The sequence below is a fragment of the Schistocerca piceifrons genome, chromosome 9 (assembly GCF_021461385.2).
Source record: "Schistocerca piceifrons isolate TAMUIC-IGC-003096 chromosome 9, iqSchPice1.1, whole genome shotgun sequence".
Taxonomy (NCBI): Eukaryota; Metazoa; Arthropoda; class Insecta; order Orthoptera; family Acrididae; genus Schistocerca; species Schistocerca piceifrons.
The window spans coordinates 196,821,167-196,843,783 of NC_060146.1; the positions used below are offsets into that span (position 1 = coordinate 196,821,167).

Genomic DNA, 22,617 nt, shown 5'->3' on the forward strand with positions numbered 1-22,617 from the left:
CAGTTTTCCTCTTGACAACTAGACAGTCGTAACTTCATTAATCTCTTTATGACAACTTCATCGCAGTTACAATTATATAGAAAATGTTGATTATCTTTGCCTTCCTTAGGACGACTTTTTCCAACTAACGCCTTTCCTCTTTGTTTCAAATATAAGCCGTAGAACCGAAATCGGAGTAGCGTACGAGTACAAGCAAAAAATTTACAATACCACTGACGGACAGCACTAAAAAACAAAACAAAAAAGAAGGAAAAAAGGAACTAGGTGCCACCATCACTTTTAACCACACAATTTTACATTTGTTCAAAGTTCACACGTTCTGCAGGTTTTGACATTAGCCGTCCCATTACAGTCCCTAGGTTGAGTGGTCACTCGACACGACCAACAACAATACGTGAGAGCTATGTGGTACATTCAGTGTTCGTGGTCTATATCTAAAAAACGCTAGGGCGTATTATCGCTGTAGGAACAAGCAAATCTTCCGTGGATATACACTAGGATCTAACACAATAAAGTAACACTCTTGGGTTACTACGTTCAAGACCCAAAACACGAATTCTCCATCAACAAAACAGCCACAACAACAGGCCCCTCCAACCATCTCGGAATTTTGACGATCTAACGCGCCAATCAGACAAAATTTGCCACGATATCCCTCAGGAGCAGTCCAACAACTCTAACAGTCAGTGCAGTGCCAAGACGAATAAATGCTTACATAAGGAGCAAAGATTGTAATTGATTTGCTCAATTTCGGAAGCTATTGCTCTTGAATAAATACCCCAATTTTCCTGATCTTTACATGTATATCACATCTACCAATTTCTGTCCCATTCGGATAATTCCTTCGTGGTGCGTGTTTTTTTTTTCTCATACGTGTAATCGTTTAATGTATTGTAGCAGTTACCTTATATGGCTATTAAAAATTATTTTGGCAATACAGAATCAGTCAAAGTCCATGTGTTGATAGTTCCTTGGACTCAGAAATCCCTTCTACTGCATTTCCAACGTCATATCAAAGTTCATCTTCTGCAGCAGGTCACTTCCAGCTCATATTGGACTTACCCAATACATTTACTTGCGATGTGTTTTTCTCGATACTTGTAACCACACCGAGGTATAGTTCACCGTAGTTGATAAATAATCATCCCTATTAACAATTTTTAGATCACACGCCTTTGTTTCTTTAGCCAACCTGGTCGATAGCGAGTTGCTGACGACACAATATTGACTCTGGTTTCGTCATCGAGTACCATTTTTAAACCGACATTGCTAAGGTATAATTCATCGTAGTTGACAAATAATCACCCCATTAACATTTGTTTAGATCATGAACTTTTGTTTCTGTGCCAGCCTGATGGACTTCCAGTCCCTGACGACACAATACTGACTTTGGTTTCGTCACCTAGTACTATTTTAATATCGACATCGCTATGTGATGTCACTTCTGGGTTGTTAATTGCTCTGACCTCTTTTCAAATGGTTCAAACGGCTCCGAGCACTATGGGACTTAACATCTGAGGTCATCAGTCCCCTAGAATTTAGAACTACTTAAACCTAACTAACCTAAGGACACCACACACATCCATGCCCGAGGCAAGATTCGAACCTGCGACCGTAGCGGTAGCGCGGTTCCAGACTGAAGCGCCTAGAACCGCTCTGATCTCTTTTGCCAGTTTCATTTGTTACTTCTGTTTCTGCCGTCTCTCTTGATGGTCATTTATTTTCTCAGTCGAAGTTTTCCGGCTTTAATTGAAAGTTTTGTCTTTCTGTCACGATCCCTTGCCGTAGAAGTAATTACCTCAATTCTCAGGTTACCTTCCATTCGGAAAGTGGATGCACTCAGCGACTGTATGTGAGTTATAAAGTCTCTCTCACTCATACACACACACACGGTATAAAGATCGTAAATAGAAGTTACTCTCGAACATATACTTCGTTAGGTTGGCAACAAATAGGTAATCATACCAAAGAAGATGAAACACGTAATGGAGTCGCAATATTTACGTTGTGAAAAACAGTGGACGACGAAGTAGTTGTATAGAGTGGCAAAAGAACAATATTCCACCACGAAAAAGAGAGAGAAACATGGTGAACAGGTTGTGGAAGGCGAGAACACAAAGATGTGATTATACGGCAGTGATAAAAGTGGTAGTGCGACCTTCAGACCAGATGTGAGGAAACGCAGATCAGCAAATCTCCAGTAATTACTTTTTTTTACAATAAATCACGAAGTGATCTGTTTAATAATCTAAAACTTACAAAACTGTGTCGTCATAGATACCACTGAAGACGCCTTAGAACAGGAGAAGGCGAAACGCGCATGGGATAAATTAAGTAACTAGCAGCAGGAAAAGGCAGTTTTATTTACAAAATAAGTATTTATATGCTTTCTACGCAGGGTGTACACACAAACAAACTTGTTAAATATTTCAAAGCTTTACGGTCCTTCAGAGTAGTCACCAGAATTGTGTGTAACCAGTTGTCAGTGATGTGGAACTTGTAGGATAGTTTTAGCAGCGCCAGTTGTGTTGATAGATCGAGAGGAGCGGTCTATTTCCCGAATCTCTGTAACAGGTCTGAAACGATTGCCAAGTAGTGCTTCCTTCATGTTAGGAATCAAGTTGAAATCACAAGGGCTTAAGTCCTGGGACTGTGGTGGCTTGCAGGCTGTGTCTCAAAAATGAACAGCTTAGACAAAGAAGTGGCTACACTTTCTGCACAGATCCGCCCATCATTTTGCAGGAGGATGTCCGGTCTCGTGTGGCACAGCTTGCGACTGATTTGGTCGATCGATGGGGCTTGATTCCTGAGATGAAGGAACCTCTTTATGGCATTCGTTTCAGAACTGTCACAGAGATTCGTCAGGAAGTAGACCGCTCCACTCGGTGTATCAACACATCTGGCGCTGCTGCATGTGCCCTACGACTTCCACATTGCTGGCAAGGGGTTATACACAAGGACAGGAAAACTTGCAAACATGTGTCTGCTTTGTGTAAGTTGTAAATAAATATTTGCCTCTATTAAAGTTCCAACCCTCGTAGTTCTTAAGAATGGACCTCAAATCATATATCGATAGGAAATGCGAAATGGCTGACAACTTCAGTGTGGTGTAAAAACGCAAGCTCATCTTGTACTGAGGACACTGTAGGGCGACCATACTTTGTCGTGTGCAGCGCTTTTACGAATAATTTATAATTTAACCTGTGCCCTATTAGACCACTCTGTGCATTTACAATTCCCTATGGGATTCTGGAGTAACAGAACTCTACCATTTATTGAAGAAGATGTATGAGACAGGCGAAATACCCTCAGACTTCACGAAGAATATAATAATTCCAATCGCAAAGAAAGCAGGTGTTGACAGATGTGAAAATTACCAAACTATCAGTTTAATAAGCCACAGCTGCAATATACTAACACGAAGTCTTTACAGTTGAATGGAAAAACTGGTAGAAGTCGACCTCGGGGAAGATCAGTTTGGATTCCGTAGAAATGTTGGAACACGTGAGGCAATACTGACCATACGACTTATCGTAGAAAATAGATTAGGAAAAGGCAAACCTACGTTTCTAGCATTTGTAGACTAAGAGAAAGCTTTTGACAATGTTGACTGGAATACTCTCTTCCAAATCTGAATATGTCAGGGGTCAAATACATTGAGCGAAAGGCTATTTACAATTTGTACAGAAATCAGATGGCAGTTAAAAGGGTCGAGGGGCATGAAAGGGAATCAGTGGTTAGAAAGGGGGGGAGACAGGGTTGTAGCCTATCCCCGACTTTATTCAATCTGTATATTGAGCAAGCAGTAAAGGAAACAGAAGAAAAATTCGGAGTAGGAATTAAAATCCATGGAGAAGAAATAAAAACATTGAGGTTGGCCGATGACATTGTAATTCTGTCAGAGAAAGCAAAGGACCTGGAAGAGCAGTTGAACTGAACAATGTCTTGAAAGGAGGATATAAGATGAACATCAACAAAAGGAAAACGAGGATAATGGAATGTAGTCAAATTAAATCGGGTGATGCTGAGGGAATTACATTAGGAAATGAGACACTTAAAGGAGTAAATGAGTTTTGCTATTTGGGGAGCAAAATAACTGATGATGGTCGAAATAGGGAGAATATAAAATGTAGACTGGCAATGGCAAGGAAAGCGTTTCTGAAGAAGAGAAATTTGTTAACATCGAGTATAGATTTAAGTGTCAGGAAGCCTTTTCTGAATATATTTGTATTTAGTGTAGCCATGTATGGAAGTGAAACGTGGACGATAAATAGTTTAGACAATAAGAGAATAGAAGCTTTCAAAATGTGGTGCTACAGAGGAATGCTGAAAGTTCGATGGGTGGATCACATAACCAATGAGGAGGTACTGAATAGAATTGGAGAGAAGAGGAGATTGTGGCACAACATGACTAGAAGAAGGGATCGGTTGGTAGGACATATTCTGAGACATCAAGGGATGACTAATTTAGTATTGGAGGGAAGTGTGGAGGGTAAAAATCGTAGAGGGAGACCAAGAGATGAATACACTAAACAGATTCAGAAGGATGTAAGTTGCAGTAGGTACTGGGAGATGAAGAAGCTTGCACAGGACAGAGTAGCATGGAGAGCTGCATCAAACCAGTCTCTGGACTGAAGAGCACAACAACAACAACACGTGATTTCGACAGCCCTTATCAGTTCAAGAGTTTCTGCAAGCTTTTCTGTGATAGTATTTGAATATGAACGTGCACCAATTGTGCTTGTAATTTTCTTATCAGGTACAGTTTTTGAGGCGATTTACGTAACAACAGATGTTGCTTATTACTACAAAACATGAATAATTAATTATGATTTATTCCAAACATTAAATGACATGTTAACAAATATTAATATTGAAAGAGTACGAATTAATAAGTCCTGTAAAGTTTAGAAGAGGACTGCAGCGTAATTAGAATTGATTGTTGAAACTAGCAGTTGCAGCTGTGAAGAATAGAGCAAAAATGGCGGTACAAAATTATAGCTCATAGTATGTGGACGATGAGTTTCCTTCTTTCTAGTGATTGAATGATTACCCTTCATTATTTTAAGCAAGTTGATTCTTTAGTCTACATTTATACACCCATACCGTAATTAAAATTAATTTAATACTGGTCACCTTTTCACTGTCAGCATAGAAAGTTTCAGGATAGTAACATAATACGACAAACAACAACTTCAACCTAAGTGAAATGACAAATAAATCGAAACCCTTAGCTGCCGACGGGTGTTGTTGATATACATCAATGAGGAGAGCTGAAAATGTGTGGCCCGACCAGCATTCGAACCCGTGATCTCCGGCTTACATGGAAGACGCTCTGTCCATCTGAGCCACCGAGGGCACAGGCGATAGTGCGACTGCAGGGACTTATCCCTTGCACGCTTCCTGTGAGACCCACAGTCCCAATAGTTCACAACCTACATGCGTAGTGTTCCTAATAGGTATTTGCCCATTCACTCATTACTCGCGCCAGCCTAAGCTGACGAGTCAAGTAAGAGTTCGGGCAAAGTGTGCGCATTCGCACAGAAGGAGGTAAATGGCCAGGTAGCCTTTAACTGTATGAAGATGGTATCTGTTCCCGAAAGAACAGATACCACTGGATGGGCAAATATCTACGAGGGTCACTCCAAAAGAAATGCACACTATTTTTGTAAAAATACAGTTTTCATTCTGCATGTGTGAAAGTTTTACAGTGTGTAGATACATCCTTCCCGCTTGTTTTCAAACTTGGTTCAACCTGTTCCCGTGAGTGGCGCCGTCACAGCATGTCTTCAAGATGGCTGCTACACTTGACGTTCGTCAGAAGCAATGTGCTGTCATTGAATTCCTGTGCTGTGAAAACGAGACAGTGGGAAACATCCACAAAAGGTTGAAAAAGGTGTACGGAGATGCTGCTGTCGATCGCAGTACAGTTAGTCGGTGGGCAAGCAGGTTAGGTGATGAAAGCCGGCGCGGCAACATTGAGGATTGTCCTCGCAGCGGCAGGCCTCGTACTGCACACGCTCCAGACAATGTGCAGAGAGTTAACGAATTGGTGACTGTTGACAGACGCATCACAGTGAACGAATTGTCACGCTACGTTGGGATAAGGGAAGGAAGTGTTTGCACAATACTGAAAGTGTTGCCGTTAAAAAAGATTTGTGCCACGTGGGTTCCCAGGATGTTGACAGTGGCTCACAAAGAAACAAGAAAAACGCTATGCAGCGAACTTTTGGAACAGTACGAGAGTGGTGGAGATGAATTTCTTGGAAGAATTGTGACAGGTGATGAAAAATGGCTCCCTCATTTTTCACCAGAGACCAAGAGGCAATCATTGGAGTGGCATGATGTAAATTCACCCATGAAAAATAAATTTAAAACGACACCTTCTTCTAGAAAATTTTGGCTACGGTGCTTTTCGATTCCGAAGGACTCTTGCTTGTGGACATGATGCAAAGAGGAACCACCATAAATTCTGATGCATGTGACGACACAGCAGAAACTGCAAGCTCGACTGAGTCGTGTTCGACCACATCTGCAAAAGCAGTATGTTTTGCTGTTACACGACAATGCACGGCCACATATCAGTCGAAAAACCATGGAAGCGATCACAAACCTCGGGTGGACAACACTGAAACACCCGCCCTACAGTCCTGACCTGGCTCCATGTGACTATCATCTCTTTGGGAAACTGAAAGACTCTCTTCGTAGAACAAGGTTTGAAGATGATGACTCCCTTGTGCACGCTGTCAAACAATGGCTCCAACAGGTTGGTCCAGAATTTTACCGTGCAGGTATATAGGCGCTGGTTCCAAGATGACGTAAGGCAGTTGAGAGGGATGTAAATTATGTAGAGAAATGAAAATATTGTTCCTAAAGAATGTATCTACACACTGTGAAACTTTCAGACATGTAGAATAAAAGATGGATTTAAACAAAGTAGTGTGCATTTCTTTTGGAGTGACCCTCATATTAGGAACACTACGAATGTAGGTTGTGGACAGTTGGGAATATGGGTCTCACGGGAAGCGTGCAAGGGATACGTCCCTGCATTCGCACTATCCTCTGTGCCCTCGGTGGCTCAAACGGATAGAGCATCTGCAATGTAAGCAGGACATCCCGGGTTTGACTCCTGGTCAGAGCACATATCTTCAGGTGTCCCCATTGATGTATATCAACAACACCTATTGACAGCTAAGGGTTTAGATTTAATTATCAATTTATTCTAGAGAAGCTGCACGGTGATCAGTGGTAAATGTTCTTTCGGGAACAGATGCCAGCTTCATATAATCATCGTAAGTGTCTCAGAATACTGAAGAACACTTATTCAATTCACACCAGCTGGCAGTGTAAGAATGACGTGCTTTGTTGAGATACTCATATATGGGATTGTTTGGTAGCGACATGCATAATACGATAACCGTTTATGGTGGAAAGTTGCCCGCATTTGTGGCACATTCAGCATACGACGACAACCACCACCCAACTGCTGTCATTGATCTTGCAGGCGAGGAGTGGCAGCTGGAGGACAAAAGCAACGCTACGCTGTCCGTGGACACTGGCTGGATGCAGCTGTTGGCCAACGCCCTGGACCACCCCACGTGCCCACTGGAAGACCTGCCTCCGGAAACCACTAAGCGGCGCAAGCAGTGCCGTGTGCAGCTGTGGCACGACCTGTCACAGGGGTCGCCCCACATACCCGTCACCAGCTACCTGGCCTACACGCAGAGGGCCAACGTCAACCTCTGCCTCTTCGCCTGGATGACTGTCAACTCGGTCAGCATTTGCCAGGATGTCCCCTTTAGTATGATTCATTCTGTGCGCGATGCCCGCTGCGTTTTCGGTGGTCCTGACGACCAACCCTGTCCGCAACTCAATGCAACCGACGCCGTCTGCTCTGTTTGCAGGGCTATTCTCCTGCTGAAGTGTCGCGATTTTGCTTCCACAACTTATCTCGAGGCATGTCGTTCCCTAATGGACCACCGTGGATTTTACTCACCATATTGTGTATATAATATACAGAACAAAGACAAGCCGACAAACAGAATACTGAGCTACAAAGACAGTCTAAACAGTGGCACCTTGAAGTACAGGGATTTTAAAATCGACGGCTTAGAACCTTTAGAAATAACATTTGTAGCAGTGAATATTCTGTTCCGATTTTTGACTGCCGCAGTGTACGTGTACCTTCCCAATTTACGTAACTTGCCCGGAAAGATATTCTTGTCCTTTCAGATAACAGGTATGGTCCAGATCTTGTTTTCTGAGGTCTTGTATCGTATGGCAGGTGTACCTGACTTATCAGCGACGGTGCAGATTGATAGCGCACTAACTCTTCTGAACTGTATCTGGCTCAACTCATTCTGCTATCAAATGTACGCATGCGTTCGTCACCTCAGGCTTCCTAGCGACCTAGATCGTGCTGAAGCGAGGAAGGTATTCCGCCGTCAGCTGTTGTGTTCGCTAATACCCTGGAGCGTAGTACTGGTGGCAACCATTGCTTTGGAAAGAACGAGCGAATATTACCTGTTGCACAGTCGTATAATATTCATCGTCGCAATTTCTCTGTCAGTAACTTACAATATAGTTTGTCTTGGACTGGTGGGATACATGTACCGACGTACTCGTAATTCCATGCGGCAGCTCAAAATTTATAGTAAAGAGGCGTTTGGCTCAAAGACACTAATTCTTTACATGTCAGCTAAGACTGTCGCTTTAAGTGGCATAGGCACGACTGTTAGAATTGGCTTCCACCAGGCACAAGGCATAGCACAGTACGTGTACTATGTCCATATGGCTACGATGGTACAGGGTCCACTGCTTTTCGTTTTATTCGTTTGCAACAATGCAACTCTCCCTCTGCTCAGGGAGAGACTATTAGCATGGTGGAACCCCGATGTCATTGGTCCAGGACAAGAATTGTGTTCATCTGCCGAGAGAAATCTCGCAAAACAGAGTCAATGTACAGGCCGCGGCTGCGGAATCCACATTGTAATCTCCACGAGTATGTTTTTTCCAAGGATTGTCTTCGTTGTGCTAAACCCTGTCATAAGTTATCAATGTAGATGCTAGCTGGTTTGACAAAATTACTGTGATTCATGTAAAACTGCTTCCCTATTTTCTAATATGATCTTCATTTCTGCAATGACTTTAAATAATTAATAAATAAAATTATATCTATATGAAAATAAGATGTAAGTCTCTATTTCTTCTACCCAACAGGTTAAAGATTTACACATATATACCTTATTAACGTGCACTTCACAAATTAAACAAGATAAATTTTGTGATATTAGACTATGTCAAAGACGAAGATAGTACAAGAACTTAATGTTAACCGCGAATTACTTTAAGTGCCGTTCTATAAAGTGAAGGCAACAGAATCTACTCTTAGTATACACTTACAAGAACTTCGTCCTTTCTGCAGATTCTTGCGAAGCTTTTAACGCACGCCTATTTTTATCTTATGTTTAAAATTACATTGAGGCTTTGTAAATAACTGATTGCCCAGTCATGGCTCATCTGATTTCTCTCACGGTATATGGAGAAACCTGAGATTCTGTCTTCGACTGTCTAGAAATTACCCTTTTCTGTCAGTTTCTTATAAATGTTGTGTGACATGAAAATCCAACTTGAAACGAAATTATTCTTTGCGTGCCTGCTTACACTGATGTGAAAAAAAATCATGGGATACCTTCTAACACCGTATCGGACCTCCTTTTGCTCGATATAATGCAGCCAAACGACCTGGCATGGACTCAACAAGTCGTTTGAAGTCCCTGCAGGAATACTGAGCCATACCGCCATAAGTCTGCCGATGACATTGTAATTCTGTTGGAGAGAGCAAAGGACCTGGAAGAGCAGTTGAACTGAACAGTGTCTTGATTGGAGGATATAAGATGAACATCAACAAAAGCAAATCGAGGATAATGGAATGTAGTTGAATTAAATCAGGCGATGCTGAGGGAATGACATTAGGAAATGGGACACTTAAAGGAATAAATGAGTTTTGCTATTTGGGAAGCAAAATAACCGCTGATGATGGTCGACGTTGAGAGAATATAAAATGTTGACTGGCAATGACTAGGAAAGCGTTCCTGAAGAAAAGAAGTTTCTTAACATCGAGTACAGTTTTACGTGTGAAGAAGTCTTTTCTGGTAGTATCTGTATGGAGTGCTGCCATGAAAATGAAGCATGGATGATAAATAGTTTAGACAAGAAGAGAATAGAAGCTTTCCAAATGTGGTGCTATAGAAGAATGTTGAAGATTAAAGGGGTAGATCACGTAACTAATGAGGAAGTACTGAACGGAATTGCGGAGAGGAATTTGTGGCACAACTTGACTAGATGAAAGGATTGGTAGGTAGGACATGCTCTGAGGCATCAAGGGATCACCAGTTAGTATTGGACGGCAGCGTGGAGGGAGACCAAGAGATGAATACACCAAGCAGATTCATAAGAATGATGGGAGATGGTTGCACAGAACAGAGTAGCATGGAGAGCTGAATCAAACCAGTTTCTGGACTGAAGACCAAAACAACAACAACTGTCTCTATAACAGTCCATATTTGCGAGAGTATTACCGCTGCAGGATTTTGTACACGCACTGACCTTTCAATAATGTCCAACAAATGTTCAATGGGATTCGTGTCGGGCGATCTAGGTGGCCAAATCATAGGCTCGAATTGTCCAGAATATTCTTCAATCCAATCGCGAACAGTTGTGGCCCAGTGACATTGTGCATCATTGTTTGGGGACATGAGGTCCAAGTACGGTTGTAAGTGGTCTCCAAGTAGCCGAACATGACCATTTCCAGTTAATGATGGGTTCAGTTGGACTAGAGGACCCAGTTCATTCCATGCAAACATAGCTCACACCATTTTGGGGGCACCACCAGCTTGTCTAATGCCTTGTTGACAACGTGTGTTCATGGGTTCGTGCGAATTGCGCCACATTGTAATCCCACCATCAGCTCTTACCAACTGAAATTGGGACTCATCTGGCCAGGCCACAGTTTTCTAGTCGCCTAGGATCCAACCGATATACCCAAAAGCCCAGGAGAAGCGTGCTTTTACCAAAGGCACGTGGGTCGGCCGTCTGCTGCCATAGCCCATTAACAATTTTGGCCACGCTATCGTAATGGATCCATTCGTCGTAAATCTCACATTGATTTCTGAGGTTATGTCACGCAGTCCTCGTTGTGAGTTAACAGTGACAACTATATGCAATTGCCGCTGCTCTAGGTCGATAAGTGAAGATATTCGGCTTTCAGAGTCTGTTAATAACCGTCGCGCACCCTAATCACGTCGGAAACCATACGAATCGCCTGAGTACAAATGATAGCTCCCCAGTACACTGTCCTTTTATACCTCGTGAACGCGATACTACAGCCAAATGTATATGTGCATATTTCTACCACATGACGTTTGTCACCTTAGTGTACTTACGTATTTTTTAAATTTAATATACTGATGTTATCTGAAAGGAGCAACGGCCTTGCAGCAGCGGATACACTGGTTCCCGTGAGATCACCGAAGTTAAGCGCTGTTGGGCGTGGACGGCACTTGGATGGGCCACCCGTGGTCAGAAGGGGGAGTGTTTTTTCTTTTTATCTGCAAGAGGTGCATTTTACACATGTCTGAAGAAGTTGTACCTGTGGATGTTTTTCATTTTAAATGCTGAGTCCAGAGAAATTAATATCATCGCAAAATGAGAGGTACAGGGAAGCGGAGACAATTAGTCAGTAGTGTGTTGAGGAAAGTGTAAAAGCTTGACCTGCTTGAGCTGGTTAATGGTTCGATTCGAAAAGCAGACGCACTTCGTCCCTTCCTCTCTCATTTAAAAAGAAATTGTGTGAAACCTTTTACTTTTTTATGTTGTGTACGACATTCCAATAACTTGGCAAGCGCCATTCTTACCTTTTAAAGAATCAAGGTACGTCGGATGTAATAAAGAAAAAGAATCTGCTGCTAATTTCCAAGTCAGTGCTTGAAATAACCTAGGAACAACCTTAAGATAAGAATGACAAACAGGATTTTAAATAAAACGGAAGCTACGTTGATAATTTTAAGTCAGTGTTTGAGATACGATAACTTGATGGAAAAAACTGTTTTATACAATTCCGTTTAAAGTGGTATATCTAAAATATAGCATCCTAGCATCAAAATGGTTTTCTAAGAACGAGCGGGATACTTACCGTGCACTCTCAACACACACTGGGTCATCATACGCACTGACACATCACAGGCACTTAAGGGATTATGATGACAGAAGGTGCCACCAATTATGGATATGGAGAATGGCGTTAGGTGGACCATTGAATGATTTACAGGAGATGACATGTCAGTAGCATGCAAACAGGGAGACCAAGAGATGAATACACTAAGCAGATTCAGGAGGATGTAGGTTGAAGTAGTAACTTAGAGATGAATCGAATCGTATGACAGTCCGTCAGCCAACTACTTAAAGTTAGATGGATGCGAATGTGCCAATGGCATAGGAGTCTCTGTTCTTAGCTGATGTCTTGTTTTGACAGTTCCAGGCTGTTCATCACAAGGGTGTAACTGGTTCATCTCTGACTCCTAAATGGCTGGGATGTCACTAGAGAGGCAACTTGTTGTCCAGACTAGGCTGTGCATAGTGCCATAGACTGAAGACATGTAACTCTATGAAGTCAAGTTCCAGTAACACAGCTTGATGATCGCCTGGGAGTGGACTTGTATCTAGACTCGCCATCAGGCAATCTACCTGTTATCACTCTTATACCTGGAATGGAGCTTCGCTAAGGAATACCTGTCCATCAGCTATTTACTGTTCTCAGTTTGTTGTCGTCAACGTACCTTCTGGTTGTGCGTTTGTTCGTTCTCATTTCTTCATTTCCCTTTGTTCTCCTCTTCCACATATCATGCAACAAAGAAACAGAACGTATTAAGAGCAATTACTCAGTTCTAGTAATAATAATGTTGTCCCAATAATTCACACTAGCATATTTTAATAAATGTTCAATAGAAATAAAGCAAAATACAAGTGAAGGTAGGACTGTGCCTGGCACTATCACTGAACGTGCACGTGCCAACTGTCTCACAAGTTTCACTGTAATGATTCGTTCCTGTTGTACCCAAATAAAAACTGGAAGGTAATAACAGCTTAAATACACTCCTGGAAATGGAAAAAAGAACACATTGACACCGGTGTGTCAGACCCACCATACTTGCTCCGGACACTGCGAGAGGGCTGTACAAGCAATGATCACACGCACGGCACAGCGGACACACCAGGAACCGCGGTGTTGGCCGTCGAATGGCGCTAGCTGCGCAGCATTTGTGCACCGCCGCCGTCAGTGTCAGCCAGTTTGCCGTGGCATACGGAGCTCCATCGCAGTCTACAACACTGGTAGCATGCCGCGACAGCGTGGACGTGAACCGTATGTGCAGTTGACGGACTTTGAGCGAGGGCGTATAGTGGGCATGCGGGAGGCCGGGTGGACGTACCGCCGAATTGCTCAACACGTGGGGCGTGAGGTCTCCACAGTACATCGATGTTGTCGCCAGTGGTCGGCGGAAGGTGCACGTGCCCGTCGACCTGGGACCGGACCGCAGCGACGCACGGATGCACGCCAAGACCGTAGGATCCTACGCAGTGCCGTAGGGGACCGCACCGCCACTTCCCAGCAAATTAGGGACACTGTTGCTCCTGGGGTATCGGCGAGGACCATTCGCAACCGTCTCCATGAAGCTGGGCTACGGTCCCGCACACCGTTAGGCCGTCTTCCGCTCACGCCCCAACATCGTGCAGCCCGCCTCCAGTGGTGTCGCGACAGGCGTGAATGGAGGGACGAATGGAGACGTGTCGTCTTCAGCGATGAGAGTCGCTTCTGCCTTGGTGCCAATGATGGTCGTATGCGTGTTTGGCGCCGTGCAGGTGAGCGCCACAATCAGGACTGCATACGACCGAGGCACACAGGGCCAACACCCGGCATCATGGTGTGGGGAGCGATCTCCTACACTGGCCGTACACCACTGGTGATCGTCGAGGGGACACTGAATAGTGCACGGTACATCCAAACCGTCATCGAACCCATCGTTCTACCATTCCTAGACCGGCAAGGGAACTTGCTGTTCCAACAGGACAATGCACGTCCGCATGTATCCCGTGCCACCCAACGTGCTCTAGAAGGTGTAAGTCAACTACCTTGGCCAGCAAGATCTCCGGATCTGTCCCCCATTGAGCATGTTTGGGACTGGATGAGGCGTCGTCTCACGTGGTCTGCACGTCCAGCACGAACGCTGGTCCAACTGAGGCGCCAGGTGGAATTGGCACGGCAAGCCGTTCCACAGGACTACATCCAGCATCTCTACGATCGTCTCCATGGGAGAATAGCAGCCTGCATTGCTGCGAAAGGTGGATATACACTGTACTAGTGCCGACATTGTGCATGCTCTGTTGCCTGTGTCTATGTGCCTGTGGTTCTGTCAGTGTGATCATGTGATGTATCTGACCCCAGGAATGTGTCAATAAAGTTTCCCCTTCCTGAGACAATGAATTCACGGTGTTCTTATTTCAAAAATTTCCAGGAGTGTATTACACGTGGAACGAGCATTACGTGCCACTTATTGTAAACATGCTTACAACACAGCTAACAAGAGGCCATTACCCAGAGAAATCTGAGGTGATTCAACATATTCAAACTAGCGAATGATGGAGCACAGCTAACTACATAATTATTTACACAAAACAATTTCAGTATCATTGTTCACCCTTCTAACACCCATTGTTACTCACTGTAGCCACTAGAACGATCAGGGCCTGTAAAGAAAAATCTGTATCTGGTATAGTAAAGTAGAACAAATTAAACGAGTCATTCCTCGACCTGTCGGGAAGAAAACAATCATTGAGCACATAGTATACATAAAAAATGTCACCACCTATCTATGACTCTTAGTCGTAATAAGAGTGTGTCAAGTGATATCAGAGTACCATAGTACTCGCTGGGTATGTCAACAAAATGTGTTCTTAAAAACAAAATAATTTACATAACACCATACATAGGTGACACATGTATCATCTATATTTTGATAGCCATAGAAAACAAACTACACTGCTAAAAAAATTATTACTTACACATAAACCTACAAAATTGTAGCATTATCATTTCAGTACACCCGATTATTATATAGCTGGTAAATGGAGGAACGCAATTTGACATCACTGTGAAGATAAGTGTCAGGAATCTAATGAAGATCTGTAAAATATCTATCATCACCTTTGATTTCAAATCATTAATTAAACACTCGAAATTTCAGTAAACTAGGTCATATTCAACGAAGAAGCAAACTTAGTCCAAGCAATTTACCACAATACTGCACTCATCAAAACATTGCATACCTTCACTTGTCTTCTATCCACATGTTGGTACTTTAGAGTGGTGGCTCACAGTGGGTGATCACTTATCTAACTCACAGAGGAAGGAATCTTTATAATTTATACATTTTCTCAGTGCTCCAGCTTCTGCCTTTTGCTTGTCTTCAAACACAATACTGATCACTAAATTCTCGCTAGCCTCGCTTCATCTCAACTAATTCATGTGCCTTACGACTTCAAAACAATCAATGTATATTGCAGCTCCTAACATTTTGAATGTAAAATAATATGTTTCCACTCATACTGGGTTACATGATGTAAATATCTCATCATGACCAGTATTAGGGAATGTATTTTGTTTATCATTATTAGGCTATCAGTGTCTTTCCTTTTACTGATCCCAATTAACCAAATGTGGGCCCACTCTCACCCATCATCAAATCACAATACCTCATCTAATGGCTCGGTGATCTTCTTCTAGAAACTGGAAAATCGCAATGTCCTCATAACCATCGTCAATGACTTCATTTCAGTGATATCCATATAAACAGGTCCTCAGGTAACATGGTGCTCCCTCACATCAAACAATCCCATACTATTCGAAGAAGGATGTTATTTCCACCACTAGTTTCACGCACTGCCAATTCTCAACTGCATCTAAAAATATAACAACACACCATACTAAGGTAAGAGAGCTACATGAACGTACTACAACGACATCAGATGTAGTCTTAAACAAACACAGTAGTTAACTAAGTTACAGACGTGGATACATCATCATCGCTGCATTAAGAGATCGCATGCTATGCATATTTGTGCACAGCACCGTCTTCAGTGGTCATTATCTCTAACATAAGGTACTTGACATGAAAGTGATTTCGAGTGCAACAGCGCTACTGCGTTATTAAAATGTCACATACGGACGAAACACCAAAGAAACGAACCTTGTAATGTTGAAGAAGAATGCCTTGCTAATCAGAATAAATTTAAGTGTTGGTTAACCTTTTCTTTGACAAATGCCCCACTTCATCAATTACAACCATAACAAGAAAATTACTCTGCAACAGCAGCCATCTGAAGGCAACCAAAGTATCAGAGAGCTCACTTCTAAACAGTTTACAAGTAATTACACACTACAGCCTGGAGAATTCAACCATGATGAGTAAACATAAGAACTTCAAAGAATCTGTGTGACAATACATTGCTTCCATGATATTCATTAACGTGAATCACCCATTATAGTTCATAACCAATCTTCATATCGTTTAACCATTTAACCAAGCACTGATAGTAGAATGGCTGTAGCAAAGCTGTTCAACAGTTCAAGCAACCACCAATAGCCAATAGCGAAATCGCCAAAAAAATATGAGATGGTAGTAGTAGGAAATTCAAAAATATTAAGTGGCATTATGGGAAATTTAATAAAATTGCAATACGGCATGGCAGGTAATTAAAAAACAGATAATGGTGAGATGGGAAATTCAAAAAATTGCAATATGGCAGAATCCATAGATTTCGTGTTTGTTTTGAATACAGTCAGCCATAGTGCCAGTGGTGCTAGTGTTTGTCTTCAATACAGTCCAGAGACAGGTAGTGCTATTTTCATTGTTTTCTACAAGAAGTGGCTAGCAACCACAGTTTAGTGAATAAACAGCCGCCTTTAGTGAATTAGCAGTCTAGTTAAAGGTTGATTAACTCTCTTCAGTAAATTGATTCCTTAGGATGGATTGGATGTGTGACTGCTGTGTACGGATGCAGGAGGAGCAAGCCACTGTTCGCGAACCGCTGAGCGTGTTGACGGCCGCTGTCAGCCGTCTTCAGGCTGCTGCCTCGGAGTGTAGCGGCAGTGGGGAGTCTGGTGCGTCGCAAGGTACACCCCAGGTGTTACATGCTTCACCCACTGTCCCTGCTGTCGAGACATCTTCGCGGGTACCGGGCGCGGTTGGGTCACCCTCTCCCCAAGGGGAGTGGTGGGTTCAGCGGCGTTCGCGGCGCACGAGGCGGAGGGTCCATGTGGAGGCTGGCCGTGTGGCATCGCCCGCTCTGCCTGTGAGTGAACATGTGGCTGCTCCTTCAGCAAGGTCCGAGCAGGCACACGGGGGGAGGGGTTTATTAGTTATTGGGAGCTCCAATGTTAGGCGAGTGATGGAGCCCCTTAGGGAAATAGCGGGAAGATCGGGGAAGAATGCCAGTCTTCACTCTGTCTGCTTGCCGGGGGTTCTCATCCGAGATGTGGAGGAGGCCCTGCCGGCGGCAATAGAGAGCACTGGGTGCACCCGACTGAAAATTGTTGCTCATGTCGGCACCAATGACTCCTGCCGTCTGGGTTCAGAGGTCATCCTCAGTTCGTACAGGCGGTTGGCAAAATTGGTGAAGGCGGAAAGCCTCGCTCGCGGGGTGGAATCAGAGCTAACTATTTGTAGTATCGTTCCCAGAACCGATCGCGGTCCTCTGGTTTGGAGCCGAGTGGAAGGCTTAAACCAGAGGCTCAGACAATTCTGCGGAGATCTGGGGTGCAAATTTCTCGACCTCCGCTATCGGGTGGAGAAATGTAGGGTCCCCCTGAATAGGTCAGGCGTGCACTACACGCCGGAAGCGGCTACAAGGGTAGCGGAGTACGTGTGGAGTGCACATGGGAGTTTTTTAGGTTAGAGAATCCCCTCCCTAGGCCCGACAAGACGCCTCCTGAGACGCGGCAAGATAGGAGTAGGCAAAATGCAACAGGGAATAACAATATTAATGTGCTAATAGTAAACTGCAGGAGCGTCTACAGAAAGGTCCCAGAACTGCTCTCATTAATAAACGGTCACAACGCCCATATAGTACTAGGGACAGAAAGTTGGCTGAAACCAGACGTAAACAGTAATGAAATCCTAAACTCAGATTGGAATGTATACCGCAGCGACAGGCTGAACAGTGAAGGGGGAGGCGTGTTTATAGCGATAAGAAGTGCAATAGTATCGAAGGAAATTGACGGAGATCCGAAAAGTGAAATAATTTGGGTGAAGGTCACGGTTAAAGCAGGCTCAGACATGGTAATTGGATGTCTCTATAGGCCCCCTGGCTCAGCAGCTGTTGTGGCTGAGCACCTGAAGGATAATTTGGAAAATATTTCGAGTAGATTTCCCCACCACGTTGTAGTTCTGGGTGGAGATTTTAATTTGCCGGATACAGACTGGGAGACTCAAACGTTCATAACAGGTGGCAGGGACAAAGAATCCAGTGAAATTTTTTAAGAGCTTTATCTGAAAACTACCTTGAGCAGTTAAACAGAGAACCGACTCGTGGCGATAACATATTAGACCTTCTGGTGACAAACAGACCCGAACTATTTGAAAAAGTTAACGCAGAACAGGGAATCAGCGATCATAAAGCGGTTACGGCATCGATGATTTCAGCCGTAAATAGGAATATTAAAAAGGGTAGGAAGATTTTTCTGTTTAGAAAAAGTGACAAAAAGCAGATTTCAGAGTACCTGTTGGCTCAACACAAAAGTTTTGTCTCAAGTACAGATAGTGTTGAGGATCAGTGGACAAAGTTCAAAATCGTCGTACATTATGCGTCAGATGAGTATGTGCCAAGCGAGATCGTAAGAGATGGAAAAGAGCCACCGTGGTACAACAACCGAGTTAAAAAACTGCTGCGGAAGCAAAGGGAACTTCACAGCAAACATAAACATAGCCAAAGCCTTGCAATAAACAAAAATTACGCAAAGCGAAATGTGGTGTGAGGAAGGCTATGCGAGAGGCGTTCAATGAATTCGAAAGTTCTATGTACTGACTTGGCAGATAATCCTAAGACATTTTGGTCTTATGTCAAAGCAGTAGGTGGATCAAAACAAAATATCCAGACACTATGTGACCAAAATGGTACTGAAACAGAGCATGACAGACTAAAGGCCGAAATACTAAATGTCTTTTTCCAAAGTTGTTTTACAGAGGAAGATTGCACTGTAGTTCCTTCTCTAGATTGTCGCACGGATGACAAAATGGTAGATATCGAAATAGACGACAGATGGATAGAGAAACAATTAAAATAGCTCAAAAGAGGAAAGGCCTCTGGACCTGATGGGATACCAGTTCAATTTTACACAGAGTACTCGAAGGAACTTGCCCCCCTTCTTGCAGCGGTGTACCGTAGGTCTCTAGAAGAGCGTAGCGTTCCAAAGGATTGGAAAAGGGCACAGGTCATCCCCGTTTTCAAGAAGGGACGTCGAACAGATGTGCAGAACTATAGACCTATATCTCTAACGTCGATCAGTTGTAGAATTTTGGAACACGTATTGTGTTCGAGTATAATGACTTTTCAAAAATGGCTCTGAGCACTATGGGACTCAACATCTTAGGTCATAAGTCCCATGAACTTAGAACTACTTAAACCTAACTAACCTAAGGACATCACACACACCCATGCCCGAGGCAGGATTCGAACCTGCGACCGTAGCAGTCCCGCGGTTCCGGACTGCAGCGCCAGAACCGCTAGACCACCGCGGCCGGCAATGACTTTTCTGGAGACTAGAAATCTACTCTGTAGGAATCAGCATGGGTTTCGAAAAAGACGGTCATGTGAAACCCAGCTCGCGCTATTCGTCCACGAGACTCAGAGGGCCATAGATACGGGTTCACAGGTAGATGCCGTGTTTCTTGACTTCCGCAAGGCGTTCGATACAGTTCCCCACAGTCGTTTAATGAACAAAGTAAGAGCATATGGACTATCAGACCAATTGTTTGATTGGATTGAGGAGTTCCTAGATAACAGGACGCAGCATGTTATTCTCAATGGAGAGAAGTCTTCCGAAGTAAGAGTGATTTCAGGTGTGCCGCAGGGGAGTGTCATAGGACCGTTGCTATTCACAATATACATAAATGAACTGGTGGATGACATCGGAAGTTCACTGAGGCTTTTTGGAGATGATGCTGTGGTGTATCGAGAGGTTGTAACAATGGAAAATTGCACTGAAATGCAGGAGGATCTGCAGCGAATTGACGCATGGTGCAGGGAATGGCAATTGAATCTCAATGTAGACAAGTGTAATGTGCTGCGAATATACAGCAAGATAGATCCTTTATCATTTAGCTACAAAATAGCAGGTCAGCAACTGGAAGCAGTTAATACCATAAATTATCTGGGAGTACGCATTAGGAGTGATTTAAAATGGAATGATCATATAATGTTGATCGTCGGTAAAGCTGATGCCAGACTGAGATTCATTGGAAGAATCCTAAGGAAATGCAATCCGAAAACAAAGGAAGTAGGTTACAGTACGATTGTTCGCCCACTGCTTGAATACTGCTCAGCAGTGTGGGATCCGTACCAGATAGGGTTGATACAAGACATAGAGAAGATCCAACGGGTAGCAGCGCGCTTCGTTACAGGATCATTTAGTAATCGCGAAAGCGTTACGGAGATGATAGATAAACTCCAGTGGAAGACTCTGCAGGAGAGACACTCAGTAGCTCGGTACGGGCTTTTGTCAAAGTTTCGAGAACATACCTTCACCGAACAGTCAAGCACTATATTGCTCCCTCCTACGTATATCTCGCGAAGAGACCATGAGGATAAAATAAGAGAGATTAGAGCCCACACAGAGGCATACGGACAATCCTTCTTTCCACAAACAGTACGAGACTGGAATAGAAGGGATAACCGATAGAGGTATTGCAGGTACCCTCCGCCACACACCGTCAGGTGGCTTGCGGAGTATGGATGTAGATGTAGATGTAGATGTAGAATTAGCTCAATTGTGTTTGTGGGAAATTAAAAAAATCTAAGGTGGTGAAAACAACAACTTGTCTGCCAGTCATTATGATTACATGCTCAAAAGTATATAAACGATCTGAATTATTTACTAAAAATATGTAAAGGGTGTTACTGAATAATATTTCATCCAAATTATGCATCTAAAATATGTAAATTACATCTGAATTGTGTACAATGGTGTCATGCTGAAAAATATTGGAACAGCTTTTAGTGCAATGATTAAAAGTATCCAAACAAGTGGCATTTTGTCCATTGTTCAAAAGCATTCGATTAATTATCAGAAACATTGTAAAGATATTGACAATACATCTGCATTTTGGCGCTAGTGATCTAACTTTAAAGTTAAGCACCACCTGTCAACAAGCTTATTTCAATCCTTTGTACCACACTTGATGTAAGGTGTAATGGAGCCCTCAAATTAAATATATTCATATCAAATTGTCACTATTATTTATCAAAAATATGTAAGTGCACGCACAAACACAAACACACACACACACACACACACACACACACACACACACACACATGTACACAGTGTTGTCAAGAGTTACAATTTTCATTCCACATCTAGAGTGTATGTCAAAGTATATGACAGCAACACACATAAGCAGTGTATGCATCAGTCAGGTCTCACAATGTTTTTTCCACATCTAAAATACATAAAGGGCGTAACTTACAATAATTCCACGTGGAAGACATATGTGAAGAATCCATCAGCAACACAATATTTATGTCAAGGACACAATGTGTAACTTTTATGTCTAAAATATCTCTGATAACATGTAGTGTCTAACTTACATTATTTCCACCTGTGCATGTATGTACAACTGTACAAAACCCATGTGTTTTACTTAAATATGATACTACACACACAGCTGATGTTTCATCATATGCCTAAATGGCACTACGCACAAAAGTAAACATGATCATAAATAATTTTAGTAGTAAAGAAGATAAAAACACACACAATGCCTATGTCAAGCGTCAAAGTGTTATTTTCACATTTAAAATGTCCATCAAAATTGTAAACAGTGTAACTACCAGTATTTCCAGCCTAAAACATGTATAAGAAACTACATTAATAGCACACACAATGTTTATGTCAAGTTCCAGTGAGCAATATCACAGTAACTTTTATGATGTGGAATGTGCCAAGTGCATAAGACATGCACACATGAATCAAGTTTCTTTTTTTTTTAAGCTTAAAACTTTTATTACCTACCCCATTCTGTTAAATGGCACAAAATGCGTATATTATACCTATAGATTTATTTATTCCTGTTCAAGAATTCATCTATGGAATAGGAGGAGTTGTCAAAGAGACAAGATTTTTGAAACTATTACTGCTGTCTGTCAGATATTTTATTGCATCTTGTAATTTATGGAAAAGTTTTACAGCAGCATATTTTTACCTTTTTCGTGTCAAAGATAGGTTAAGTAGAGGACAGTGTAAATCTTCTTTCTTCTGGTATTATAATCATGAATGTCACTGTCGTT

At 42.7% G+C, this 22,617-nt stretch overlaps 1 protein-coding gene across 1 annotated transcript in view; it reads left to right on the top strand.

Moving 5' to 3' along the window:
* The window catches only part of LOC124716850, a 74,116-nt gene extending 65,028 nt beyond the window's left edge, over positions 1 to 9,088 (top strand). The window contains exon 6 of the mRNA XM_047243403.1: positions 7,505 to 9,088. Within this exon, the coding sequence (XP_047099359.1) occupies positions 7,505 to 9,069 (1,565 nt within the window). The 3' untranslated portion in view covers positions 9,070 to 9,088. The remainder of the gene's footprint in view (positions 1 to 7,504) is intronic.
* Positions 9,089 to 22,617: the final 13,529 nt, after the last annotated feature.